General features: G+C 38.1%; 1 protein-coding gene, 1 non-coding gene and 1 pseudogene across 2 annotated transcripts in view; 2 read left to right on the forward strand and 1 right to left on the reverse strand.

Moving 5' to 3' along the window:
• SMC3 (structural maintenance of chromosomes 3) overlaps nucleotides 1-26,852 on the forward strand; it is a 54,268-nt gene that overhangs the window by 14,991 nt on the left and 12,425 nt on the right. The window contains 23 exon segments of the mRNA XM_027775068.1: nucleotides 61-140; nucleotides 391-469; nucleotides 4,029-4,146; nucleotides 5,097-5,272; nucleotides 6,329-6,381; nucleotides 6,450-6,480; nucleotides 6,574-6,738; nucleotides 7,028-7,149; nucleotides 9,289-9,502; nucleotides 11,733-11,836; nucleotides 12,004-12,103; nucleotides 12,754-12,914; nucleotides 13,808-13,949; nucleotides 16,467-16,617; nucleotides 18,653-18,805; nucleotides 21,391-21,542; nucleotides 22,377-22,535; nucleotides 23,365-23,472; nucleotides 23,998-24,106; nucleotides 24,817-25,064; nucleotides 25,150-25,362; nucleotides 25,833-26,024; nucleotides 26,184-26,361. Coding sequence (XP_027630869.1) covers nucleotides 61-140; nucleotides 391-469; nucleotides 4,029-4,146; nucleotides 5,097-5,272; nucleotides 6,329-6,381; nucleotides 6,450-6,480; nucleotides 6,574-6,738; nucleotides 7,028-7,149; nucleotides 9,289-9,502; nucleotides 11,733-11,836; nucleotides 12,004-12,103; nucleotides 12,754-12,914; nucleotides 13,808-13,949; nucleotides 16,467-16,617; nucleotides 18,653-18,805; nucleotides 21,391-21,542; nucleotides 22,377-22,535; nucleotides 23,365-23,472; nucleotides 23,998-24,106; nucleotides 24,817-25,064; nucleotides 25,150-25,362; nucleotides 25,833-26,024; nucleotides 26,184-26,361 — 3,208 coding nt within the window.
• LOC102490379 (cytochrome c oxidase subunit 7C, mitochondrial pseudogene) lies at nucleotides 10,338-10,833 on the reverse strand (annotated as a pseudogene).
• LOC114009330 (U6 spliceosomal RNA) lies at nucleotides 20,955-21,059 on the forward strand. Its single transcript, XR_003550766.1, has one exon. It is a non-coding gene; the product is annotated as a U6 spliceosomal RNA (small nuclear RNA).

The following is a 26,852-nucleotide window of genomic DNA, read 5'->3' on the forward strand; positions in this document are numbered from 1 at the left end:
ACTAAAACATTTTCTACTTTACTGTTAAATTAACTGTGGTCTTCCACATTTTTTTTTTAGATTGATAAAGAAGAAGTTTCACTTCGAAGAGTTATTGGTGCTAAAAAGGATCAGTATTTCTTAGACAAGAAGATGGTCACGTAAGCATTTTTTTTTTAACAATTTCTTTACAAAAGAGTAAAAGATTTCTTTTACTTCATAGGAATACTTTCCTCATTATCAAAAAGTGAGTTTTTAGAGCATGAACTTAAGAATCCTAAGGTTCTGAGACTCACACAACAGATGCCTGGTCTGTACTCTAGCCCAGGACCTAGTCTACTCACTCTTTGCTTATTGCTGTGTGCTTCTGGATTACTTACCTGAAAAAATAATTTTGGTTTTTATCAACAGGAAAAATGACGTGATGAATCTCCTTGAAAGTGCTGGTTTTTCTCGAAGCAATCCTTATTATATTGTTAAACAAGGAAAGGTAAAAAAAAAAAAAAAGTGTATATCCTTTTTTAATAGAATTTCCATTCTGGGTATGTCCTTCCTTTGGGTGACGAATTGGGTCTGTTGATTCTGGTGGTTAAGCCAAAGTGAAAAGGGACGCTTTATTTTCATTGCTGTTGAGGCCATATGGAAGGCCCAGGTTTGATTCTCAGATCACCTTAAAAGTTAGATGCATCCTACATGCCTTGTAGTCCCTGCTACTTGGAAGGCTGAGGCAAGAGGATTGCCAAATAATAAAACTGTATGCTTTTTTTTTTTTTTTAAGGTATTTTAAGCAGATTGTTTAAAGGGATCTTGTTTTCTTGGTGATTTATATTACTTACTGAGTTGCACTGTACTGGATGACATTATCAAATTGTGGAAGTTGCAGTTATCATGTTTAAGAATATTGTAGAGGGGGCCAGCAGATGACATACCAGTTACATCACTGAACTCCCACATGACCAACCACAGTTTGAGTTCAGACCCAGTGGCTTGAAACTCATGCCAGGCATACGTGTGTGCATGCCCAAGATCCTGGGAGGAGAATGAAAGAGAAAAGATTGCGAAGTAGCCATCCTTCCTGGGTTTGTAGAAAGTCTATAAAAATTTTTTTTTGGAGTTGGTAGGTGTCTTGAAGGTTTAGGCAGTTGGATCCCACGTGGTAGACAGTGTGGTTTGAGTTCTGGATCTAGTGGCTTGAAAATCGTGCCATGCATGTGTGGAGAAAATCCCGGGAGAAGAATGGGGGAGAGGGGATTGTAGCATGCCCATTGCCCAGGGGCAGGGGTGGGTGTGATTTCTTACTTTCCCTCTCTCTGGAAAGCAGACACACCCTATAAAAAATTACATTTTGGCAAAAAGTGTTTTGTTAAATTAATATTCTTTGGTACTCCTTATCACAGAAAAATACAGAAAAGCTTACATTACAGAAATCTACCATAACCAAAATACATACTATTTGTACTTATACAGATTGTATTTTCTATTGGTATTTGTACGTATACTTTTATTTTTCCATAGCAAAACATAGAAAAATACGTCATGACTTTTCCAACAACCCAATAATTTTTTTTTTTTTTTTTTTTTTTTTTAGAGGTTTTTTTTTTAGGGCCCAGTTGCTAAAAAAGAGGTTTTTGCTATAGGGCACATGTGCTCACCAGAAAGACAGAGAGAGACAGGGAGATAGAAAGCAAGAAATCACCCCTTGGGGAGCAGGCCACACCGCAATCCCCTCTCCTCCATTCTCTTCTAGGAATCTTGGGCACACACACACACACTCACACGCCCGGTGTCGTTTTAAGCCACTGGATCCAGGACTCAAACTGCGATCGGCTACATGGGAGTCCAGGGACATTAGCCATTACGCTACCAGCTTGTCCCAGCCCAATAATTTGAAGAAGTGACTAGGAGTAGTATGGAGTTTCAGTTTTGGGAAATAATCTAGAAGAACTAATTTTCTAAAGAACCATCTTGTATATACCAGAGAGAAGTTTCTTTAAACAGAGGCTTTTTTGAAAGAGCAGTTACCTGAGTCTTTTCAGCATATGCATTTGTTTTGTAGGCTCTGAATTTAGGTAAGTTTTTGTCCATATATCATTTCACGTAAGCCATCCATGACTACCTCACCTGAAAGCATCGTCTTCCCCCAATACTGTATGCTTTATTTCCAATACTGTATACTTTATTTCCTGTCTTTCCCACTAGAGCGTAAACTCCACAAGAGCAGGACTTTTTCTGCTTTCTTCTTTACTTTTTCCTCAGTGCCCAGCAGAGTCACACATTTGTTGTAGGCATTCAAGAAATCATTTTTACCACACTAGTTCTTAGCCAAAAGGCTAAGAAGCAATTGATAATTTTTAAACGAGTAAATTGAATGAGGGAACATGTTTAATTAGAGTGCCGGATGATGAGACCTGAAGGATGATTCTTTGATGTATATGCTTTTGGTAGACTACATTTTCTTTATTCTCTTTCTTTTTCAATTGCCAGAGAGGCGGAGAGCGTGAGTTAAAGGGAGAAAGCAGTCTCTTGTGGTCATGCCAAAAATCCCCTTCCATTTCTCCATCCTGTAGGGATTTGGGGCATGCACGCATACACATCTGGTGTGTTTTTCAAGCTGCAAGGGCTGGGATTCTAATCATGGTCAGCCGTATGGGATCTTACTCCTGTAATCACTAGGCTGCAGGACTGGCCTGGTAGACCACGTTCTCTTAGCCAGTTCATTTTAAGAAAAGATACAGCCAGTGATTATTTTCCCTTGTAAAAATATTGTTCTTTGAGAATCGAGCTCATCTTTTATACGTTTTATTGACTAAGAAAGGTGTCCATCTTATTCATAAGGAGACTTACAAATATACTAGGTCTATTTGGAGTTTTTGTTTGTTTATTATGGGACATGTGTGCTCACTGGAGAGAGGGGAAGAGGAAATGAGAAGTTACTCCCTGAGGGAATGGCCAAGCTGGAGTCCTTTCTTCATTCTTCTTTTGGGATTTGGGGCATGCGTGCATCCACATGTGCTTGGAATGCTTTTCCAGCTGCCAGGTCTGGAACTTAAACCTCAAAGTTGGCCATGTGGGGTCCAGCAGCCTTAACCTCTGGACCGCTTACTGACCATCTATTTGGATTTTATTTGCTAGATTTTATTTAAGTAAAAGATACAGATATTTACGTATATGTACTACACATATTATAGTAGATGAGCCAAATTGTACTCTACTTAAGACTTAGCACATGAATAAATGTATTAAAACCCTTTCTAGGGCCAGGCAGGTGATATGACCGATAAGATGGCCGGATCCCATGTGGCCAACTGCGAGGTTCAAGTCCTGGACTCAGTGGCTTAAAAAACATGCTGGACATGTGTGTGTGCGTTCCTTAGATCCTGAGAAGTGAATGGAGAAGGGATTGTGGATGTCCATCCCCCTGGGTTGTGCTCTTTGTCTCTCGCAAGCACATGTGCCCTATAGCAAATTAAAAATCAAACACCCTTTTTAGATAGTTCTTACTTTGTTTTTTAAATTTCTTTCATGTAAGAGACAGGTACCCTTGACAGTCTTACCACACCACAACCCTGCCTTAGCCTCCCCATGGGGAGCTAGAATCACAGGTGTGCACAGACATACTCAATGTGTTTGGCCCAGGATCTGAACCTAGGCCTCTCACGTGGCTCCAGTATTGTACACCAGCACCCTACTGCCTGTACCACTGTGCTTGTGCTTGTTCTTGAAGAGTAGGCTCCAGCTATGCAGTGGCTCTTTTTCTCTTCTCCCTTCCTTTCTTCCTTCCTTCCTTTCTTTTTTTCTCCTCAAAAAGGCATGTGTGTTCTCTAGAGGGGGACAGAGAGACAGAAGGGGAAAAGCTCCCCACAGTGGGGCATAATCATGTCGCAGTCTCCTTTCCTCCATTTATCTATCTTGTGAGGATTCTGGGTACCTGTTTTTCCAGCCTCTGGGGCCAAGACTCAAACCATGTGATCAGCCATGTGGGATCTGGTTTCCTTAACCATCAGGCCATAGGCTTGGCCCTGTAATGATTATTTTTCTAAAATGTTTAGATCAACCAGATGGCGACAGCACCTGATTCCCAGAGATTAAAGCTATTGAGAGAAGTAGCTGGTACTAGAGTATATGATGAACGAAAAGAAGAAAGCATCTCCTTAATGAAAGAAACAGGTAAAATATATGTGATTCTACTTGATTTTTGTTGCAAATTAGTTTGTCATTGTGTTATAATAGTTAAAAGCAGTTATGTCTATTGTTAATATGTGGTGTGATAATTTACCTATGTTCAGAGTGGGAAAAAATTAGCTTAAGGCAGTTGAAGATTTGAGATTTCTGATCTCTTTGAATAAGAAAGGCTGTTGTGAGATAGGACCACTGCAGGTCCCCTACTTTGACTTCTGGCTTCCTCATCTTTGTTAGTGAAGACAACAAATTTGGATGCATTCTTAAAAAATAAATAAATAAATAAATAAAATTAAACAAAACCAAACACAGTGTTGGTTGGCATTAGGTTTTTTTTAATTGTTCAGAAGCAAGTAATGTGAACTTTAAACTTGGAATCTTCATTAGTATATTTATATTGATGGGTGCTATATCATTATCTTGGCTTAGAGTCAAGACAGTTTGGGTTCAGAATCTGACTAATCATTAGCTGGTATTTTTCACTCGACTTGATCTGTCTGGTCTAAAGCTTCTCCATTTGCAGACATCCTGTTGCATAGATTGTGGTGATGAGTAAGGAGCAAATTAGCACTGTGCCTGGGTTTTAGTAGGTATTCAGTATATGACAGCTACACATAATGCTGTTCTTAACAGAAATAGAAGATTACTGATGATATTAGTTGTTCTTTTGTTTTTTAATGTGGAAAGGCACACTGACTTAAAAGGAAGCTTAAACTGAGGCGCTCACACATAACAGTGTTGATGTATATAAGTTTGTTTTCTGATGCTTTTCATAGTAAAGCATTTTAATTGCTATTTTATTGTCTTAGACTTGGTTTCCATGTAGTATAAAGCAAATAATGCCACCGTTCTTAAGAGTCTCTTTAATTCATGGTATATTTGAGAAGTGTTGTACAGAAATTTTACTCAACTCCACCCCTCTCCCCATTTTTTTAAAGAGGGAAAACGGGAAAAAATCAATGAGTTGCTAAAATACATTGAAGAGAGATTACATACGTTAGAGGAAGAGAAGGAAGAACTAGCTCAGTATCAAAAGTGGGATAAGATGAGACGAGCCCTGGAATATACCATTTACAATCAGGAACTTAACGAGACTCGTGCTAAACTTGACGAGGTAAAATGATTACCTTTGACACTTAAAATCAGATACATTTTATTTTTATGAATATGTTAAATTTATGCTGTATTTATACTCTTCAGTGATCTTAAATAGAAACTTAAAAATTAAACCTCTCAATTCTTTTTTTAACTTATGGTAGAGCATGTACATGTGCACATGAGAGAAATATGAAACCCTCCACAATGCCTGGTCACACCACTGTCCTTCCTTTAGTCTTCAAGCCTCTTGGATCTTGGGCACTCAAGTGTGTGCCGAGCATTTTCAGGCCTACTAGGCCAGGGATTTGACCATGTCACTCTGTGGGATCTGGCTTCTCTTGAGCAGAACGTTGCTGCTATGCCATAGCCAGTCCTCAGTGAATTCTTTAGTTAGCAGCATATTTTCTTTCTGTTTACTCTAAGGAAAATGCTTAGACCCATGTGGTCCTTACTCCAGATGTCTCTAAAGTGCTGTATAATCAAGTGGTGGTATTAACAGACCAGATGACAGGAAAGCCTCTTTAAAACTTCGAGGATTTTTTTCCTTTGTCTTTTGGAATGTATTTTGTAATTAGTATTGTTGACATTTTGTACAAAATTTATTTTAGATAATGCTCGAGTTTTCTATTTAAAGAAAATCAATTATATTTTGTAAATAAAACTTGTGTAAAAAAGTTCTACAAGGGGACCAACAATTGGTGTAATGGCTATGTCACTGGACTCCCATGTAGTTGACCGCAGTTCACTTCCCAGACCTGGTGACTTAAACTCACACCAGGTGCGTATGTGTGTGTGTCCAAGATCCTGAGAGGAGAATGGAGGAAAAGGGATTGCAGCGTGGCCATACCCCCTGGGCCTGATTTCTCACTTTCTGTCTCTCTGTCTGTCTAGGTCTTTCTGGCGAATGCACACACTCTGTAGCCAAAAAAAAAAAAAAAAACCTCTCCAAATAAAAAATTCTACATGAACGGGTACTTTTAGTTTATTTCAGTAGACAGAAAATACTCTAACAGATAGGAGCATAAACAGATACAAAACGACTTAGTAACTTTTTAATTTTTTTTTTTAAAAGCTTTCTGCTAAGCGAGAGACTAGTGGAGAAAAATCCAGGCAATTAAGAGATGCATATATATATATAATAATAAACTCTTTCCTACCAGAATTATGGAATGGGAATCACATGGGGAAGTTACAGAGATTGAGTATTGGAAAGACAAGGTGTAAGTGAAAGAAAAAGAGAAAGAATGAATGGTTCATAGTTCTGCTGTTTTGGTTCTAATTGGCTGGTTTATTTTCTGTTCCATACTTTTTGAATAGGATATTGAGCGCCAGGTTAGAGAACTGAAAACAAAAATTTCAGCTATGAAAGAAGAAAAAGAACAGCTCAGTGCTGAAAGACAAGAACAAATTAAGCAGAGGACTAAGTTGGAGCTTAAAGCCAAGGATTTACAAGACGAATTGGCAGGCAATAGTGAACAAAGGGTAAGTTTAAATGCTAAAAATGGAAAATATAAATGTTCAGGTGAATAGGAACTGTAGAAGACAGTTCTCTGTCAGGGGGTCCATGCTCGAATTTTTTGTAAAAGTCTTGCTACATTAAAATAATTTGTACTCAGATAGCAACTTAATATTATCTCTTTGTTTCTTACATTTAAAAAGAATTAGTTTTATATCACAGAATCAGTTTTTTCATGAGAAAATATTTTATGCTAGACTTAGAATATGAACAAAAAATATTTATGCATTTTTACTTGTGTTAATTTATTTACAGAAACGTTTGTTAAAAGAGAGACAGAAGCTGCTTGAAAAAATAGAAGAAAAACAGAAAGAATTGGCAGAAACAGAACCTAAATTCAACAGTGTGAAAGAAAAAGAAGAGCGCGGAATTGCTAGGTCTGAGAATTTTCACCAGTGCTCTAACTTTCTACATAGTTCCTCCATAAAACCTACAGAGCTGGGGGTTAGGAAGGTACTACTAGGACACTAATTAAGGCAAAAGTTAAATGCCCACTTCAGAATGATAATAGCCTATGTTGACTTTCAGATTTTTGCCATAGGGCGCCAGTGCTGGCCAGATAAAGACAAAGGGAGTTTGGAGAGTGAGAAATTGCCTCGGGATCAGGGGTCATACCACCATTTCCCCTCCTTCAATCTCCTGGGATTTTAGGCACGTTTGCACATGCACTTGGTGTGGTTTTCAAGCCAACAGGTGCAGTACTCCATCAGTGATTGGTCATGTGAGAGTCCATTGCCTCAACCACCATACCATCTGCTGCCTCCAAATGTTGGGATTTCGGGACCAGCAGTGGGTGTAATGGCTGTGTTGCTGGACTCTGCAGTTCAAGTCCCAGGCCTGGTGGCTTAAACTCACGCTGGGCGCATGTGCGTTTGTGCCCAAGATCCTGAGCGGAGAATGGAGGAGAAAGGGATTGCAGCGAGGCCATCCCCTCAGCGGATGATTTCTCGCTTTCTGTCTCTGTCTAGCAAGCACATGTGCCTTATAGCAAAAACCCCCTCAAAAAACAAAAAGCGTTGGAATTTCTAAAACATGTTTCATGTTTGTCGCTCCCCCCATGGTGTCTTACTATAAAAAGTTTTGTTTTACAGATTTATTTTTCACTCAGTGCTGTTTAACTTCCAGACGTTTTAGGTTTTTTTGTTTAAATGACTTATTTTAATTTTATTCATTTTTTAAATTTTGCCAGAGACAGAGAGCAAGTGAAAGTGAGAAAACAAGGCACCAGGTCCAGGACTCAAACCGTGGTTAGCCGTGTGGGAGTGTCCAGTGCCTTAACCTCCACACCACCTGCTGATCCCTAGATGTTTTAGCATATATCTTAGGTTGGATTTGCCAGTGTTTGCTGGCTTCACACTATTTAATATGTATTACAAATTTGTATATCCCTAATCTGAAATCTGGAATACTCCAAAATCCAAAAATTTTTGAGCATTTCCATGACACCACAATCAGAAAATTCCACGTCTTACTCTTGTGATGGGTGACAGTCAAAATGCTGCAGTACAAAAATACTATATGAAATTACCTTTAGACTAGGTATAAAGGTGTACATGAAACATAAATGAATTTCATGCTTAAGTCTTGGGTCCCACCCTCAAGATATCTCATATATATGCCAATATTTCAAAATCTGGAAAAAATTAAAATCTGAAGCACTTCTGGTCCTAAGCATTTCAGATGAGGTATATTCAACCTGTATCATGGGTTTACACTTATATTTGTTTTTAGTAAATTTCCCGTTTATATCTTTGCCCTTTTTTCCCTTGAGTTTTTCCCCTTACTGTTAGAATGTTTCATGTAATTTGAACAGTACTATTCTGTATGTTGTAAATGTTTTCTCTCATCTTTTACCTTTGATCCTTTTGAGTGTCTTTTATTATAAGGAATTGAAAATGTCTATATGTAGTTCAATATAATTGAGTGCTTTTGAAAGTTCCTGAGATAGGGTGCTAGGATGTCTGCTTACTACCCTAGACCTGGAGTGAACACAGGCTTTGTCTGAAATCCTTCAGTGTGGGCTATTTTATCTGACTCTTACTGTGACTTTGAAGTTAATAGTATTGTGTATCTAGCCAATCTTAGGAGCTCTATTATATAGCATTTTCTTTTCTCAATTAATTTGTTTTTTTTATAATTTTTAAATGCCTTTTATTTTTATGTACACTGTCTTTTTTTTTTCTCTGAGAGATTTTTGCTATAGGGCGCATGTGCTCATTGGAAGACAGAGAGAGAGACATTAGGTGAAAAACCATCCCCCGGTGGGGGTGGGATGGCCATAATCTCTTCTCCATTTTCCTCTTGGGATTTTTGGGCAAGCACTCACACGTACCTGCTGCGAGTTTTAAGCCACTGGGTCTGGAATTCGAACCGCAGTCTACTATGTGTGCATCCAGGGATATAACCATTATGCCATCTGCTGGTTCCCTATTTCTGTGTACACTTGTTTTTATTGACTGCAATTAAACGTGATTATTTCTTTTTTCCTTTTCAACCCATTCTCATCTCTTGTGTAGATTGGCTCAAGCTACCCAGGAAAGAACAGATCTTTATGCAAAGCAGGGGCGAGGAAGCCAGTTTACATCAAAAGAAGAAAGGGACAAATGGATTAAAAAGGAACTCAAGTCTTTAGATCAGGCCATTAATGACAAGAAGAGACAAATTGCTGCTATACATAAAGATTTGGAGGACACCGAGGCAAATAAAGAGAAAAATCTGGAGCAGTATAATGTAAGAACTTAGGTAGTCTCTTTATGAAAATGTTTTAGATGAGATAAATGTATAGTTTTACCTACTTTTAAGTTTTATTTTACTTTTTTAAAGAATTACTCAATTTTATTTACTCATTCATTTATTTTAATTTGACCAGAGCCAGAGCCAGAAAGGGAAAGCCAATTGCTGGTCCCAATTGAATATATTTTAAATGTTAATCAAGAATGGTTAATCTTCAGATTTATCTTGCTTATTGCTCCAAAAAGGCTAGGATTTGTATTTGTTTTGATCCTTGATAATTCCCCAGTGCTAGAATACCTGGCATATAGTGGGTTTCTGGTAGTAACCATTTACCAAATGGATTAGTTTGAACTTCTTTCAGCTTTGGCCTAAGAGGTATTTGGATTTTTTCAACTCAATATAATTTACTAAATTAATGACAGTTTTTAAAAATTGTTTAATTTTATTTATTCATTCATTTAATTTGACCAGAGAAAGACATGGGGGATGGGGGGTGAGAAAGGAAGCCATCAGGTCAGGGATTTGAACCATGGTCAGCCATGTGAGAGTGTCCAGCGCCTAAACCACCACGCCACTTGCCAGTCCCCATGAATATAGATTTTTAAGTAATCCTTAAAGTAGTACTTTACCTTTAGGTTCTGCCTGTTCTTTTCTGGCTTATTGTCCTTGATTGTAAATTACTCAAAAATAGCTTTTGTGTTCTAGTGTATGTGTGTAGAGGGGGCAGTATGAAAAGTATGCACTGAAGTATCGATATTTTGAGACTGGATTAATGTATTTCTTTATAATTCCAGGATACATATTATAGAAATAGTAATTTCTGTGGTTCATATTTTTGTAGTTCATTAGATCACTAATAAAACAGGTTAATTTTATCTTAGCATATTTTTTAAATAATTATTTAATTCTTTTTTTTTTCAGGTCATAAGTATATTTACAAACATATTCAGTATGCTATGAGTTTAAGAGTTTGATCCATTTTCCAGAGATTGTGACTGAGCCTCTTAAAATGTTCTTCATATCTATTAAATGGGTGAATTAAAACATCCTTATTTCTAAAGTAATTGGTGTCTTACTATAAAGAAAGGTGCAGCAAATCCAGACCCAAAGTACAAAGTCATAACGAGTAACCACCACTTGTTTTCCACTGAAAATGGCAGATTCTTCCCTGGGCCCTCCTCATAGTGGCTCCCACGGACCACGGAGGTTATGAACCTCCGGGTGCTTTTTCCCAGCATGGCATTGCTGGAAGCTCTGCAAGAGCGCAGAGTCCGAAGACGGGAGAAAATCATTAATTTAATTTTACCAGAGAAAGAGCGAAAATGAGAAAGAAAGCTGCCAGGTTCGGGACTCGAACTGTGGTTGGCCATGTGGGAGTATCCAGCACCTTAACCACCACACCACCTGCTGGCCCCTTTAATGTAATTTATTTTATGGTTTGTTTCCTGGTGCTATTCTCTTTTGCCCAAAAATCACTTTTAATATTTGAAATTGGATTTTTTTTCAACAGCTTCATTTAGGTATAATCGATATATAATAAATTACATATTTTTAAAAATATTTAATTGTATTCATTTATTCATTTCTATTTTTATTTGATGACAGAGGGAAAGTGAGAAAGCAAGCCACCAGGTTCAGGACTAGAACCATGGTTGGCCATGTGGGAGTGTCCAGCACCTTAACCACCATGCCATCTGCTGGTCCCCAAATTACAATATTTATAGGGTACCATTTCATTAGTTTTGGCATATTTACACACCTATAAAAACTATAAATACGGTTAAGATAATGAATGTGTTTATCACCCAGAGGTGTTTCCCATACCCGTTGGTAATTAATTCCTCTCTCAACTTTTGGAACCATTGATCTGTGTTTTTTTTTTTTTTTTTTGGAGAGGGCACGTGTGCTCACCAGAAAGAGAGACAGAGAGACAGCGAGAAATCGATCCCCAGCCCCTGGGGGAGATGGCCACGCTGCAATCCATTCTCCTCTTGGGATCTTGGGCGTGTAGTCTCGAGTTCTGGACCCAGTGCACATGCACCCGGCGTAAGTTTAAGCCACCAGGTCCAGGACTCGAGACTTGGAACTCAAGGCACAGTCAATTACATGGGAGTCCAGCGATGTAGCCATTATGCCAACTGCTGGTCCCCCACTAATCTGTTTTCAGTCACTATAGATTAACTTGATGAAATTGGGTTTTAAATTTGAATTATTTTTATTCCTATAGAAACTGGATCAGGATCTTAATGAAGTCAAAGCTCGAGTTGAAGAACTGGACAGAAAATATTATGAAGTGAAAAATAAGAAAGATGAATTACAAAGTGAAAGAAAGTTAGTAAAGACTACAATATGCCTTATTTTTTTTGAGTAATGTTACTGGCTATTACATGTTTAAGTTATTAATTAGCTATTTAAGTTTGATTTCATTGAAATAAACCATCTGCTGTTAGTATATCTATGTGTTTAAAATTAAAGGCAGTCTAATTTGTATTGATTAGTTACTTGTGGAGAGAGGAGAATGCAGAACAGCAAGCACTTGCAGCTAAAAGAGAAGATCTCGAAAAGAAGCAGCAACTTCTTAGAGCGGCCACAGGAAAGGTAGGCAGGTTCTTTCATTACCTCGGTTTACAGGGAATCGTTGAGCCAGCCGTTATTACACAGGTGCTTAGTTTCAAGCTGTAGGTCATTGGTTCAGATAGTGAGTAGATCAGAGTCCAGGTCCCTTCTGTTCAGTCATCTGAAAAGTCAGCACTTTCGCATAGAAAAACAAAAATATGTCATGACTTTTCTGACGACCCAGTACAAATATAGAATAATAGGGAATCTTTAAGCAGTCTTAACTACCATCCACGCTATTAGTGATAGCACTTTGGATTTATTGATGAAGAGCCCATTTTTACTGTTACAGAACAGAATCCATAATTTAGAGTGTTACATGTGGTTAGCATATTTCAAGGAGGTGATGTTGGGAGGATATTATATTTGTGTGTGAGTGTATATTATTTTAATGTTATATATACATACGTTCTCCTCTTGGATCCTGGGCATGCACCTGGCATGAATTTAAGCCACTGGGTCCAGGACTTGAATTGTGGTTGACTATGTGGGAGTCCAGCAACATAGCCATTATGCCAACTGCTGGTCCCACTGCAGTTTATTTTTAAATGTATAGAGTATTGGGCTCATTTCTTATCAGCAGAGGAGCCAATGGCAGTATTTTAGTATTTTTCACTTCTAATGATTTACAGGCCATATTAAATGGAATAGACAGCATAAACAAAGTACTAGACCACTTTCGTCGAAAAGGAATAAACCAGCATGTTCAAAATGGCTATCATGGCATTGTGATGAATAACTTCGAATGTGAGCCAGCTTTCTATACATGTGTGGAAGTCACTGCTGGAAACCGGTGAGTTTTCTGCTTGGTATTTAAGATTTTTAGAGGAAAGAGAGAGTAATACCAAACTAAGAAATAACTTTTGTACTTTTAGTACAGTAAGTCTTCCATTATCTTTTTATGTCTTCAACTTCTTATTTAACTTTCTTATTAAAGAAGTGGATTCTATGTATATTTTTTTAAGAGAGATTTTTTTGCTATAGGGTGTGTGTGTTGACCCGAGAAACAGAGAGACATAAAGCAAGAAATAACACACACACACACACACACACACACACACACACCCCGCTCAGAAGGGTGGCCTTGCTGCAATTCCTTCTCCTTCATTCTTCTCTTGGGGTTTTGGGCATACATGTACAACCACCCAGTGTGAGTTTAAGCCACTGGGTCTGGGACTCAAACTGTGACTGACTGTTGGGAGTTCAGTAGCATAACCATTATACCACCTGCTGGTTCTTAAATTTGTTTTTAATTTTACAAAATAGAACTTTCCCTTTTTGGGGCCGCCTTCTTCCCCCTTCCCATTTGAGTTTTCTTTTTAAAATTTGTTACAGGGCTCATGCACTTCCTGAGAGAGATGGGGTTCCAGGGGTGGAGGTAAGAAAGTGCCCACCCGGGGGATGGCCATGCCACACAGTCTTTTCGCCTCCATTCCCCTCTCCAGATTTTGGGCATACCCAACATGTGTTTCAAGCTGCTGGGTCTAGGGCTTGAACCACACAGTTGTTTATGTGGGATCCAGCCACCTTCACCACCACACTACTGGCTGGCCCTGGAGTTTTTTTGGTCTTTTTAACCCCCATACAAATAGGGTGGCAGAGAAAAGTGAATTGTTTGATGCTTGAATGTTTGTAATATTTTAAAAGTCTAGTAATAAAGACGTGTCTTATTCTGTTTATATGTAGGTTATTTTATCACATTGTTGATTCGGATGAAGTCAGCACGAAGATTTTAATGGAGTTTAATAAAATGAATCTTCCTGGAGAGGTCACTTTTCTGCCTCTTAACAAGTTAGATGTCAGGGATACTGCCTATCCTGAAACCAATGTGAGTCACCGTGTGTTAAGGTCTATGTCTCTTCCATGAAATTACTTTTTAAAATAATCATGTGATCTGTTCAACACATGCTAGTGCCCAGGCTCTGTACACTGGGGTCCACTGGTGTGTGGCATAAACATACCTTTCTTTCCATGGGGCACAGTTAGTGCTGGTTGGGGTAGGGGTGGGAGGCAGAGGTCACAGTCACACATGGAACAAGTCATTGCAAATGTATAAAGCATAAGTCATTGCAAATGTTTAAAATGCATAAGTATAAGGGAGCCAGCAGTTAGCGTAATGGCTATGTCGCTGGACTCCCACATAGTCGACCGCGGTTCACTTCCCGGACCCGGTGGCTTAAAACTCACACTGGATGCGTGTGCGTGCATGCTCAAGATCATGAGAGGAGAATGGAGGAGAGGGGATTGCGGCGTGACTATCTCCCCCGGGGGGTGATTTCTTGCTTTCTGTCTCTATGTCTGTCTGTCTGGTGAGCACACGCGCCGTGCCCTATGGCGAAAACCTCTCCAAAAATTAAAAAAAAAATGCCTAAGTATAAGATACTTAGCATATTTAGGTGTGATGAAATTTAGGCTAGGGAGTTGGATAATTCCCTTAGGAATTGTTATTTATAGTGAATGTTCGTTGGTTTTTCTGGATATGCTTTTAAAATAGTTTATAAATTAAATGAAAAGCTAGCAATGTGATAGACTCTGAAAGCAAAATGTCGCTTTTGTTTCTAGCTAATAACACTTTTTTTGAGAGAGAGAGATTTTTGCAAAAGAGATAGGGAGAAAAAAGCCAGAAATCAACCCTTAGGGAGGATGACCACACAGCAGTCTCTTCTCTTCCATTCTCCTTGGGATTTTGGGCATGCATGCACATGTGCCCAGCATGAATTTTAAGCCACAGGACTCAAACCCTAGTCAACCATGTGGGAGTCCAGTGACACAACCATTATGCCATCTGCTTGTCCCAGCTAATACACTGTTTTGTTTTGTTTTTTAAGAATTATTTAATTTACTCTTATTCATTGTCCTTATTGTAATGTTCTTTATTGAGGTTGACCAGAGAGAGAAACAGGGAGAGAAGGAAAGTGAGAGAGCAAGCTGCCAGGTTCAGGAATCTAACCATGGTCAGCCACGTGGGAGTCCAGCTAGTACACTTTTAAATGGATTAGAAGTAATCTTCAGATTTTTTTTTTTTTTAAAAGAGATTTTTGCTCTAGGGCATATGCGCTCACCACAGAGACAGAAAGCAAGAAATCACTCTGGGGGCAGGGGTGGGGTGGGGTGGGTGGTGGAATTGGCTGTATCACAATCCTTTCTCCATTTTTCTCTTGGGATTTTGTGTATGTATGCACATGGACCCAGCATGAGGTCGAGTGCATGGGATTCCAGCAACATAACCATTGTGCCATCTGCTGGTCCCCGGACATCATTCTTTTTAAAAATAGAGTTACTTCATGATTTTTGACTTCAGAATGTTGATGGTAGTAGCAACTTTTGCTGTTCTCTAAGGTGAATGCTGAAACATGCTGAGAGTGACCTAAGTGGAAAACTTAAGTCATTTAAGCTACTAAGCGATTCAGCTTTTCTGCCTCCCCTTCCACAAACTATCTTTGAAGTTCTGGGGAAGAAAAATTAAGTCATGATGTAGGAACAGAACCAGATACAAAAAGACACATGTGTGATTTCGCTTACAGTACATGAACAAAACTGAACGTAGGTGATAGAATAGAAGGTGCAAGGAAGTGATGAGTGTAAAGTTTATGGTATTCATCACCTCTCAGCTAACTCCTGTAGATAACCACTCTGACGAGCACAGTGGCACACTCATGTCTTCTGGGATGTTAACAGTGTTCTGTATTGTGTGTTGGGTAGAGGTTATGTTGGTGTTTATTAACTTAAGCTTAACATTCTTACTGCATAGACTGTATTTCATAATTTAAAAATTCTAAAACTCCTAACAGTTTAGTAGAAAAATTATATTTTATCTGAAAATAAGTTTTCTGAATATCTAATTTAGATGCATATATATAGAGAGAGAATATATAAAGATTTTGTTAAAAATATTGAGAAAATACTACTAGTTTACATTTATTTAGCTCTTCTATGACAGATATTAAGTGTTTCACAAATATTAACTTAGTCTTTACAGCTTTGTAAGGAAGGTGCTGTTGTGATCAGTTTTGTAGAGAAAGTATTATCTAGAGAAGTTACCTTGTCTAGAGCACACATCTGATGAGTAGTGGGACCAGGATTTGAACTTGAGCAGTCTAGTCAAAGCCACTAAGTTCTTTGTCACTGTGTTCTGCTGTTGAAGGCATTAGTGACTACATGAGCAAAATTTCTAGGATATTTCAGTAGAATAATTCTTCTACCTCTGGTATAAAAACCAGTAGTTTAGAAATACAAGGCATTTGTGTTTATTTGTATTTCATAAAGATGATATTCATGGTTCAGTTGATAGTGTTTAATGAACTATTGTGATCTCCTTGCTTGCTGACAAAATATTTGTTTTTAGGATGCTATTCCTATGATTAGTAAACTGAGGTACAATCCCAGATTTGACAAAGCTTTTAAACATGTGTTTGGAAAGACACTTATATGTCGTAGCATGGAAGTTTCAACCCAGCTGGCTCGTGCTTTCACTATGGACTGCATTACTTTGGAAGGTTTGTAATAGTAATTCTTAGCTTTGAACAAATAAATTCCACTAAATAATTTAACATATATAATAAGCTGTGTACTATCTCATTTGAGCTTGTATACATGTCTGATGAGTGTATCTTATGTATTAACTTAGAAGTCATTTTAGTTTAAAAACGATTAGAAAAGTCATGTCTTACTAATTTTACTATTTTTTAAAGTTTGTTCAAGTGAGAGGCTAAACAGGGTCCACGCTTCATAGTTGGTCGAGGGACCAGTAGGTAGCATGGTGGTTAAGGCGCTGGACTCCCACATGGCCAACCACGGTTTGAGTCCTGGACCAGGCAGCTTGCTTTCTCACTCCCTCAGCCCCCTCTCTCTGGTGAATACACATAGCAAATTTTTAAAAAATAATAATAATAAATTAAATAATCCTTTTAAAAATTTGTTATGTTTTAAGTATGATCTTGGTCTGTAACAGGGATTCTTTGGCTATTTGTGAACCATATGAGCCCTTTCTCAAAATTTTTAAGTGCATTAAATAAAATTTTTTAGATTACAGAGGAAACCAGTTTTATTGGCATGGTTATCAGAATATTTTAAGAAATTATAAGTAACTTATTCTTTCTTCAAAACAAGATTTAGGGGACCAGCAGTTAGCACAATGGCTAAGTCGCTGGACTCCCATGTAGTCAGCCGCGGTTCGAGTCCTGGACCTGGTGGCTTAAACTCATGCCAGGCACGTGTGTGTGCGTGCACAAGATCCCGAGAGAATGGAGAAGGGATTGCGGCATGGCCATCCCCCCTGGGGGGTGATTTCTCACTTTCTGTCTCTCTAACTCTAGAGAATGCACATATCCTATAGCAAAAATCTTCTTTAAAAAAATATTGGTTTTTACACACACATACACACACACACACACACACACACAGAGTTTGCTGTAGGGCTCATGTGTTCACCAGATGGGGGGGGAAGAGGGAGAGGACTCGAACTGCGGTCAGCCCTGTGGGAGTCCAGTGCCTCAGCCCCCACACCACTTACTGGCACCAGTGATTGATACACAGTTCTTATTTCAAAATATGAAGAGTCCCACTGTTAGTGATGCTAAGTTTGAGCACTAGCAGGTCTCAGCCGTACATGTGTCTTTTTCCCTTCGCGATTAGTAAGTAATATGTGGAATTATTCTTTAAGACTACGTGAATATCAGGCTTCCCAAGAACTTTTTTACCAGTGATTTTAGCATATTTGTTGACTCTCGCTTGAATCAGTTACTATTCTGCAAGCTTCGAGTGGTGATTCTTAAATTTTATCATTGCCTCTTATTTTATTAGCTATCATTCTTGTATGAAGAACAGCCCCCTCCTTTTATTTATTTTGACTATCACTGTGATTCACGTTTGTTTGTTTTCTAACTTGGTGCGTGTTAACAGGTTGCCATTATTTCTGATGCTCAGATTTCTCCAAATGTGGCCGAGGGGAATTCCAGACTAGGTCTTCTGTCCCATTGTCATGTCTTCATTAGTCTTTCGCACTTGTTGCTTTCTGATAAATGTTCTGGCTCACATTAGAAAGTACATTTTTAAAGACTAAAAAGATTTTAGCATTAGAAAGCAGGTGGTTTTTGTTTTGTTTTTTTTTTTTTGGAGAGGTTTTTACTCTAAGGGCGCATGCGCTCGCCAGACAGAGAGAGACATAGAGACAGAAAGCGAGAAACCACCCCCCAGGGGGGATGGTCACGCCGCAATCCCCTCTCCTCCATTCTCCTCTCGGGATCCTGGGCACGCACGCACACGTGCCCGGCATGAGTTCTAAGCCACCGGGTCCGGGATGCGAACCGCGGTCGACTACATGGGAGTCCAGCGACATAGCCATTACACTAACTGCTGGTTCCCAGAAAGCAGGTTTTTTTAGGGTGGCTTAAATTATTAACTTTTCTTTTAACGTTCATGTAAAGTCTTTAGATTTGTTGACTCTCGCTTGAATATTTTTTTCCCCCGAAAGTCAGTCTGTTGTTGATTAAAGTTGTTACACAGAATTACTACCTTTCTTATTTTTTATAGGTGACCAAGTCAGTCATCGTGGTGCTCTAACGGGGGGTTACTATGACACAAGGAAATCACGACTTGAATTGCAAAAAGATGTTAGAAAAGCAGAAGAAGAATTAGGTGAGCTCGAGGCCAAGCTCAATGAAAACCTGCGCAGAAATATTGAAAATATCTTTTTATTTTGTGCTTAATGATAGTTACTGTGGAAAACACTGCATTTTGGTTGCATTATATCGTTTTCATGTTCAGTGTTTTTCTGTATATACAGAGGGATAAAGACTTCATGTGTTTCACTTGGCCTTTTATTTATGCACAGGAGCTTATTGTTTGACTTCTAAAGACTAAGGGAAAAAAACGAAAAATTACTTGAATATTGATCCTTTGCTCAAACATTAAATAGCTAGTGTCAGTGGACCTACTTTTGGGAGAAAAGAACCTAAAGAGCACCAGAATTAAGGTTATCAAGCAAATAAAAGAAGAAACTCAAGATTGGTCAGTGAAATGTAGGGGAAACCTGCTTAGTGTTTTGAGGAGGAGGGTCTGTGGCATCAGTAATGCCATATTCTAAATAGGAATATTGAGAAATGTCCATTAAATTTTACTTTTTGAGGTAATTCAATGTAGATTTTTGTAAGTGGTGGAAATAGTTACCAAATATCAAAGTTTGAGTAACCATAGTTGTTCTTCAAATAAAAATGGTACTGCATGAAGAGCAGCTAGTTCAGTTCACAGCTAAAACAGGTACATGTACATTTTCTCAAAACAACTAAGGGCCATGCAGCCCCTGTGGCATTTGGTGCTATGCAGTACGGCAGAGTTGGAGGCCTTGTGCTGACTGCAGTCTGAGCCCCTGGCCCGGTCATCCTGGAAGCTCTTCAGGCACATGCACACATGCCCAGGATCTCGGTGTACTGGAGGAGAACTGCAGTGCAATTGAGCCCTAGAAAGGATGCTTGTTCCCTACATCTCCCTTCTTGTGCACAAACATGTGCTGTGTCATCAATGGAAAGAAAAAACAACCACGATGATTTGGTATGCGATGGAAATATTTTATGGGTGCTTTCTGTTTTGTCATACAGTATTAAAAATACGGCCCTAGGGGCCAGCAGGTGACATGGTGGTTGGGGCACTGGACCTCCCACATGGCCAACCATAGTTCAATTCCCAGACCTGGTGGCTTCACTTTCCCTCTCTCTCTGGTCAAATTAAAAATAATAACAGTAATAATTGTTAAATAATTCTTTAAAAATAATACAGCTATGGGGCCAGCAGGTGGCATGGTGATTGAGCTGCTGGATTCCCATGTGGCAGACCACAGTCGAAGTCCTGGACCAGGTGGCTTGCTTTCTCACTTTCCTTCTCTCTACCTCTCAGTCTCTCTCTGGTTAAATTAAAATAATAATAAATAAAAGTTAAATAATTCTTAAAAAAAAATACAGCTATGCAAGTATTGAGAATAAAATTAATTTTTACTGCTTTAAAGACACTCTACGTGAAACTAGCTTTTTAAAAAAAATTACAAGTTTATGACTTCTGTGCCATTAGTTCAGCAGTAACAGGGAGAAAAAGATAAATAAGCATTTTAACTTTGACCTTGCAGGGATCTGCATATCATACTTTGAGAACTGCCTACATTGGCAAGATGTTAGCATAAGGAAAGTATGGGGGGAACCAACAAATGGCATAATGGTTATGTCACTAGTCTCCCACGTAGTTTACCACGGTTTGAGTTCCAGACCCGGCAGCTTAAAATTCATGCTGGGCGCAAGCATGTGCATGCCCAAGATCCTGAGAGGAGAATGGAGAAGGGATTGCGGCATGGCCATCCTCCGTGGGGGGATGATTTCCTGCCTTCTGTCTTTGTCTGTCTCTCCAGTGAGTGCATGTGCCCTATAGCAAAAATCTCTCTTAAAAAAATAAAGGGCCGGCAGGTGGCATGATGGTTAAGGTGCTGGATACCCACATGGTCAACCACAGTTCAAGTCCTGGATCTGGCGGCTTGCTTTCTCACTTTCCTTCTCTCTCCTGCCTCTTTCTGGGGATTACATGTGCACTCTAGCAAACAAAATAATAAAAATAATAATAAATTAAAGGATAATTTTTAAGTACATAAAGTATAAGGAAGTACTAAGTAAAAAGGGTGTGGTTGACAGCATATACCAGCTTCCTTCTTATACTTGATAATCTAATTAGATTGATTTCTTCCACATTCAACAAGACCCACTCTTCATACAGAGCTCTCTAGTATAGTGCCTTAAGCATAAAAGAGTGTAAAATATTTATTGAATCAAAAGGTATGTTAAAAATATAATGTCACGTGCTCGCTTCTACAGCACATATACTAAAATTGGAGTGATACAGAGAAGATTAGCATGGCCCCTGTGCAAGGATGACACAAATTCGTGAAGCGTTCCATATTTTTAAAAAAAATTATATACACACACACACACAGTCACATTTCAATTAGCTCCCTGTAGGGTTTCCCAGAAATTTTTGGGATGGCTATTAGTAAAATAAAATATGCATGTTATTTTGAAAGTGAAGTGGTATGGTGAAATATTTCCAGCTGCTTTTGTAATTGAACACATTTAGCAGGTAGTTCAGCACTGTCATAATCTTTAAATTCGGGGATATTGCTGTTGCTCAAGGGTAGGAAATGGGAGGGATTGGTGGTGTGTTTATAAGAACTGAAGAAGATTTAGAGCATAAAATTTATTTACAATCCGGGAAGAATTTTCCTTAGCCTTGTATATGGATTAATAATGAAATCGACCAGTTGATGAACCAGATGCAGCAGATAGAGACTCAGCAAAGGAAATTTAAAGCGTCCAGAGATAGCATATTATCAGAAATGAAGATGCTAAAAGAGAAGAGGCAGCAGTCTGAGAAAACCTTTATGCCTAAGGTTTGTATATCTTCTTTAAAAAGTTTTGTATTATTTATAATTGACATTGTAAGTACACCTTTTGTTATAGATTTGTTCTAATTATATAAAATTGTAGTGTACCATAAGTTTTATGGGTCCTCCTTGAATTTTATATGTTCCATTTTGTTTGGACCCATACTTTTTGTTATCTGCATCTGACTGTGCCACATTTATAGGTACCTGAAGTCTCCTGTTGGAGGCTACATTCTAACTTTCTGCATTCTTTGAACAAATATGCATGTTCAGTTATGGCGTAGTACTACTGAATGACCGTCTGCATTTACTTTATCAGTAACCACTTTGTCTGGAAGCACTGGGGAGTAATTTAAATATTTTATTGCATTTCGTCTAGATTGTATTAAATGGAGTAGAAATAAAAGTGGTAAATGTATCATTGGTCTCATAAACTTGAAGTAGTTTTGACAAAAATTTTATTTACTACATCAACAGTAAAGTACAGTAAAACAACAGAGAGATAAAAAATAATAATAATACAATATGAAGTGCCCACAATTGCACCATCCCAACACTTTCTGGCAACTTTTTGTTCTTATGAATTTGCCTGAAAATTTCTTGTGTAACTTAATTAAGGAATATGATCTGTTCCACACACCTGCATAGTACTACATCATAAATATTTTTCTTACTGTTTACATAGTCCTCATTACCAAATTTAATGGGACTTAATATTTAATTGAGTTTATATGATTTATTTAGGCTGCTTTAATATCAAGTATAGGTTATTTCTAATTTTTCATTATAAGAATAATGTGACTAATGCTTTTATTAATAAATGACTAATCTTTCATATAGCAACGTAGTTTACAGAGTTTGGAGGCAAGTTTGCATGCTATGGAGTCCACCAGAGAATCATTGAAAGCAGAATTGGGAACCGACTTGCTTTCTCAACTTAGTCTAGAAGATCAAAAGAGAGTGGATGCACTGAATGATGAAATACGGCAACTTCAGCAGGCAAGTACAACTGATAGGAATCGAGTTTCATTGACGATTGAGTAGTGTGAAAAGTGCCTTGCATGCTAAATAAAGGAATGTGAAAGAAAATATTGAGAGAATATAAAAACGAGACTTCTAATACTCATAAGGATAAGTAAGGTTTTAATAATTTTTTTAAACCATTCTGGATATGTTAGGTTACATAGATTGAGTCGTTATCAACCAAAACCTCAAGTCAGGGCTGGTCTGGTGTCCTGGTGGTTAAAGAAGCTGGATCCCACATGACCAACCGAGTGGTTTGAATCTTGGCTTCAGTGCCTTGCAAAGCACACTGTGGGTGCATGTGCACTATAATATTGTTTTCAGTTAAAAAGTTTAATAACTTTTTTTTTTTTTAATGTTAAAGGATATGTACACACACGAGAGAGAAGGCACTCCTCAGTAGGGCCTGGTCGAGGTCTTCCTCCAGCTGCCAGAGCCGCAGCGTAGACGTTGGTTGGCTGCGTGAGATCTGGCTTTCTCTGTGTAGCACTGACCCTCTGTACTACGCAGCCGGCCCAGCATTCTACTCTTTACTGCATAGATATAATCACAGCTAGGGCTATGTCCAAAAATGAGAGGCAGGGAAAGAAAGCTAATTTTTTGCAGCAAACCTTTTAAGAAGAACCATGTTCTAGCATTCTGCATAGAGAAACAAGAAAATGAAGGAAGAAGGGCTTTTTGGAATGGTATAAATATAAACCTCCATCTTATTTGAGCACAGTAATGGAAAGGAAAAATTAATAGCATTCCTTAATTTATAATTCAAGCATATGTAGACAACTAATTTTTCTTTTCTGAATTCTAGGAAAATAGACAGTTACTCAATGAAAGAATTAAATTAGAAGGAATTATTACTCGAGTAGAGACTTACCTCAATGAAAATCTCAGAAAACGCTTGGACCAAGTAGAACAGGTATGTTCTTTTTTAAGGGTTTCTTAACCATAACTTAATCAAAAGTGGTTATATGAGAAACTGTGATTAAAAGTACAGGATTTAGAAACAAAGTCTGACCAGAGGCCCTGGGTTGAAGTTCTAGCTTTGCTGCCTAATGTGCTACTTTGGGAAGTCATTGAAATTTTTTTTTCCCATTTAATATTTCTATGTATCAGTTTCCACTTGTGTAAAATAAGCAAAATAATAGTACTTTGTTTAGTACTATCCTTGCATTTTAGATAATTGGTTTGAGTTGGGTCTCAACCCTAAGATATCTCAAATTTTCTAGTAATTATATCATTACTCTCCCTCCCTTTTACTGAAGAGGAAAAGTACTTGTAATTATATAAAGTGCGTGTGTGTTTTTTATACATATATTTTTTAGTTTTTCTTAAATGTTTATTTATATAACAGTTACAGAAACTGTTGGCAGTGATAACATTTTGAAGCTAATACAATTCTTATTTTGTGATTTTAATGTTCCTAAGTTTCTCTCTATTGCAGGAACTTAATGAACTGAGAGAGACAGAAGGGGGTACTGTTCTTACTGCCACAACATCAGAACTCGAAGCCATCAATAAAAGAGTAAAAGATACTATGGCACGATCAGAAGGTGTGTTTCTATATAGTAAAACTTTCTGGTATTGGGGCCAGTGAGTGGCATAGTGGTTGGGGCACTGGACTCCCACATGGCCAATTAAGGTTCAAGTCATGGACCTGGTGGCTGAAAAATTATGCCGGGAGTGTGTGTGTGTGTGTGTGTGTGTGTGTGTGTGTGCACGCGCATGTGTGCACATGGCCCAGATCCCAAGAGTGGAGTGGAGTAGAAGGGATTGCGGCATTGCCATCTTCCTTGGGGGTGCTTTCTTGTTTTGTCTTTTTCTCTCCTTCACAAGCACTTGTGCCCCATGACTAAACTTAAAAAAAAAAAAAAATTGAAAACTATACTTGAATGACTCATCTATGCTACTAATTTTGTTGTGACAAAACTGACTTATGAATTTTTATGGTAAAATCTGAACAACTGAAAAAAAAATCCTTGTTTTTTTATAGATTTGAGCATTAAAATATTTGCTCAGGTAATACTCTGGCTTTAAAATAGGCATTATAGGGGCCAGCAGGTGGCATGGTGGTTAAAGGATTCCCACATGGCCGACTGCAGTTTGAATCCTGGACCTGGCGACTTGTTTTCTCACTTCCCTTTCTTTCTCTCTCTCTCTCTCTCTGGTCAAAGAAATAATAGCAACAAATGGAATTAAATAAATATTTTTAAAATAGGCATTATAGCCCAATTTGTTTTTTTTTTTTTTTTCCTTCTATTAGATTTGGACAATTCCATTGATAAAACAGAAGCTGGAATTAAAGAGCTTCAGAAGAGTATGGAGCGGTGGAAGAATATGGAAAAAGAACATATGGATGCTATAAATCATGATACTAAAGAACTGGAAAAGATGACAAATCGACAGGGCATGCTGTTAAAGAAGAAGGAAGAGTGTATGAAGAAAATTCGAGAACTTGGATCACTTCCCCAGGAAGCATTTGAAAAGTACCAGACATTGAGCCTCAAACAAGTAAATCTTGTTGATTTAAAATCTTAAAACTTGTTGCAAATTACTCTGTATGCGAGTTTATTTATACATTCTTTTCTCTTTGTAGTTGTTTCGAAAACTTGAACAGTGCAACACAGAATTAAAGAAGTACAGCCATGTTAACAAAAAAGCTTTAGATCAGTTTGTAAATTTCTCTGAGCAAAAAGAAAAGTTAATAAAGCGACAGGAAGAGTTAGATAGGGGATACAAATCTATCATGGAACTGATGAACGTACTTGAACTTCGAAAATATGAAGCTATTCAGTTAACTTTCAAACAGGTATGTGACGTGTATAGTTAAAAACACACATACGGGGGGGGGCCATCAGGTGGCCTCATGATTATAGTGCTAGACTCCCACACAGCCAACTGTGATTCAAGTCCTGTGCCTAGCAGCCTGAAAACCACTTAGGGCACGGGTAAGTGTGTGCCCAAAATCCCAGGAGGAGAATGGAGGAGAAGAGATTATGATGTGGCCATCTTCAGCTCGTAGTTTGTAAAGATTCTAAAGCTTTTATTCCATTGACCCAGGGGGTGGGATGCTAATACACCTGAGCAGATCCAGCACGTAAGTTGCTAACATGTAGTAACTTCATTGTTTTGTACAACTCTTAAAAGGATTGAATCTGTTGTTATTTTCTTAAGATTAAAAAATATTTCTGATTGCTTTTAAGTGTTTTGGGCAGTGATACGTGTAATTCTACCTAGGTGAAATCTATTTGAATCAACGCTTTTTTTTTTTTTTTAAAGGTGTCCAAGAACTTCAGTGAAGTATTCCAGAAATTAGTACCTGGTGGCAAAGCTACTTTGGTGATGAAGAAAGGCGATGTAGAAGGCAGTCAGTCTCAGGATGAAGGAGAAGGAAGTGGTGAAAGCGAGAGAGGTTCTGGGTCACAAAGCAGTGTCCCATCAGTTGACCAGTTCACTGGAGTCGGAATCAGGGTAAGACACTTTCATGTTCAGTTTTCTTCAGAGCATTTCCCTAATAGAATTTATAGGATTTTATAAATCTATAAATCTAGATTGGTGCATTTTATGCAACTCCATTTTAAGTGATGATTCTATCCCTTTAGAATGTTAACTCATAATATGTTTCCTTAGGTGTCTTTTACAGGAAAACAAGGTGAAATGAGAGAAATGCAACAACTTTCAGGTGGACAGAAATCCTTGGTAGCCCTTGCTCTGATTTTTGCCATACAGAAATGTGACCCAGCCCCTTTTTACTTGTTTGATGAAATTGACCAGGCTCTGGATGCTCAGCACAGGAAGGCTGTGTCAGGTATACTTTTGATTGTATACTTAACATGAGAACTTGCTTAGAGATCCACAGCTTAACTTTGTTGTTGTAGTTTCTTACTGCCTGAGCTATTTGGGGAGACACTAAACAGGGTAAAATGTATATTTAATAAGAAAAGTAATTTCATTTTAATCCGATTTCTACAAGTTTAATATGAGACTGCTTTATAAAGTTTAGTTCTGCGAGAAGTAGATGTAACTCTTTGAATCAGTTGAAAATCCTACACTAAACTTTTGCAGAAGTCTCTCCTTTTAAAATTTTTTAGTCCCTTTCATAAAATTGATTCTGTATTTAGAGAACCTAATTATGATCCTGAGTAAGTTTAAAAGGTCTTTTGGGGAGCAGATAGCAGAGTCAAGGTTGTTTTTGTTTGTTTGTGTGAGAAAACTTACACTGTTCTGACATTGTTTTTTTTTTTAATTTACTCATTCTTTTTTTTTTTTTTTTTATTTTTGCATGGGGAAGGAGGAGGG

The sequence above is a fragment of the Tupaia chinensis genome, unplaced genomic scaffold (assembly GCF_000334495.1).
Source record: "Tupaia chinensis unplaced genomic scaffold, TupChi_1.0 Scaffold000520_1, whole genome shotgun sequence".
NCBI lineage: Eukaryota > Metazoa > Chordata > Mammalia > Scandentia > Tupaiidae > Tupaia > Tupaia belangeri.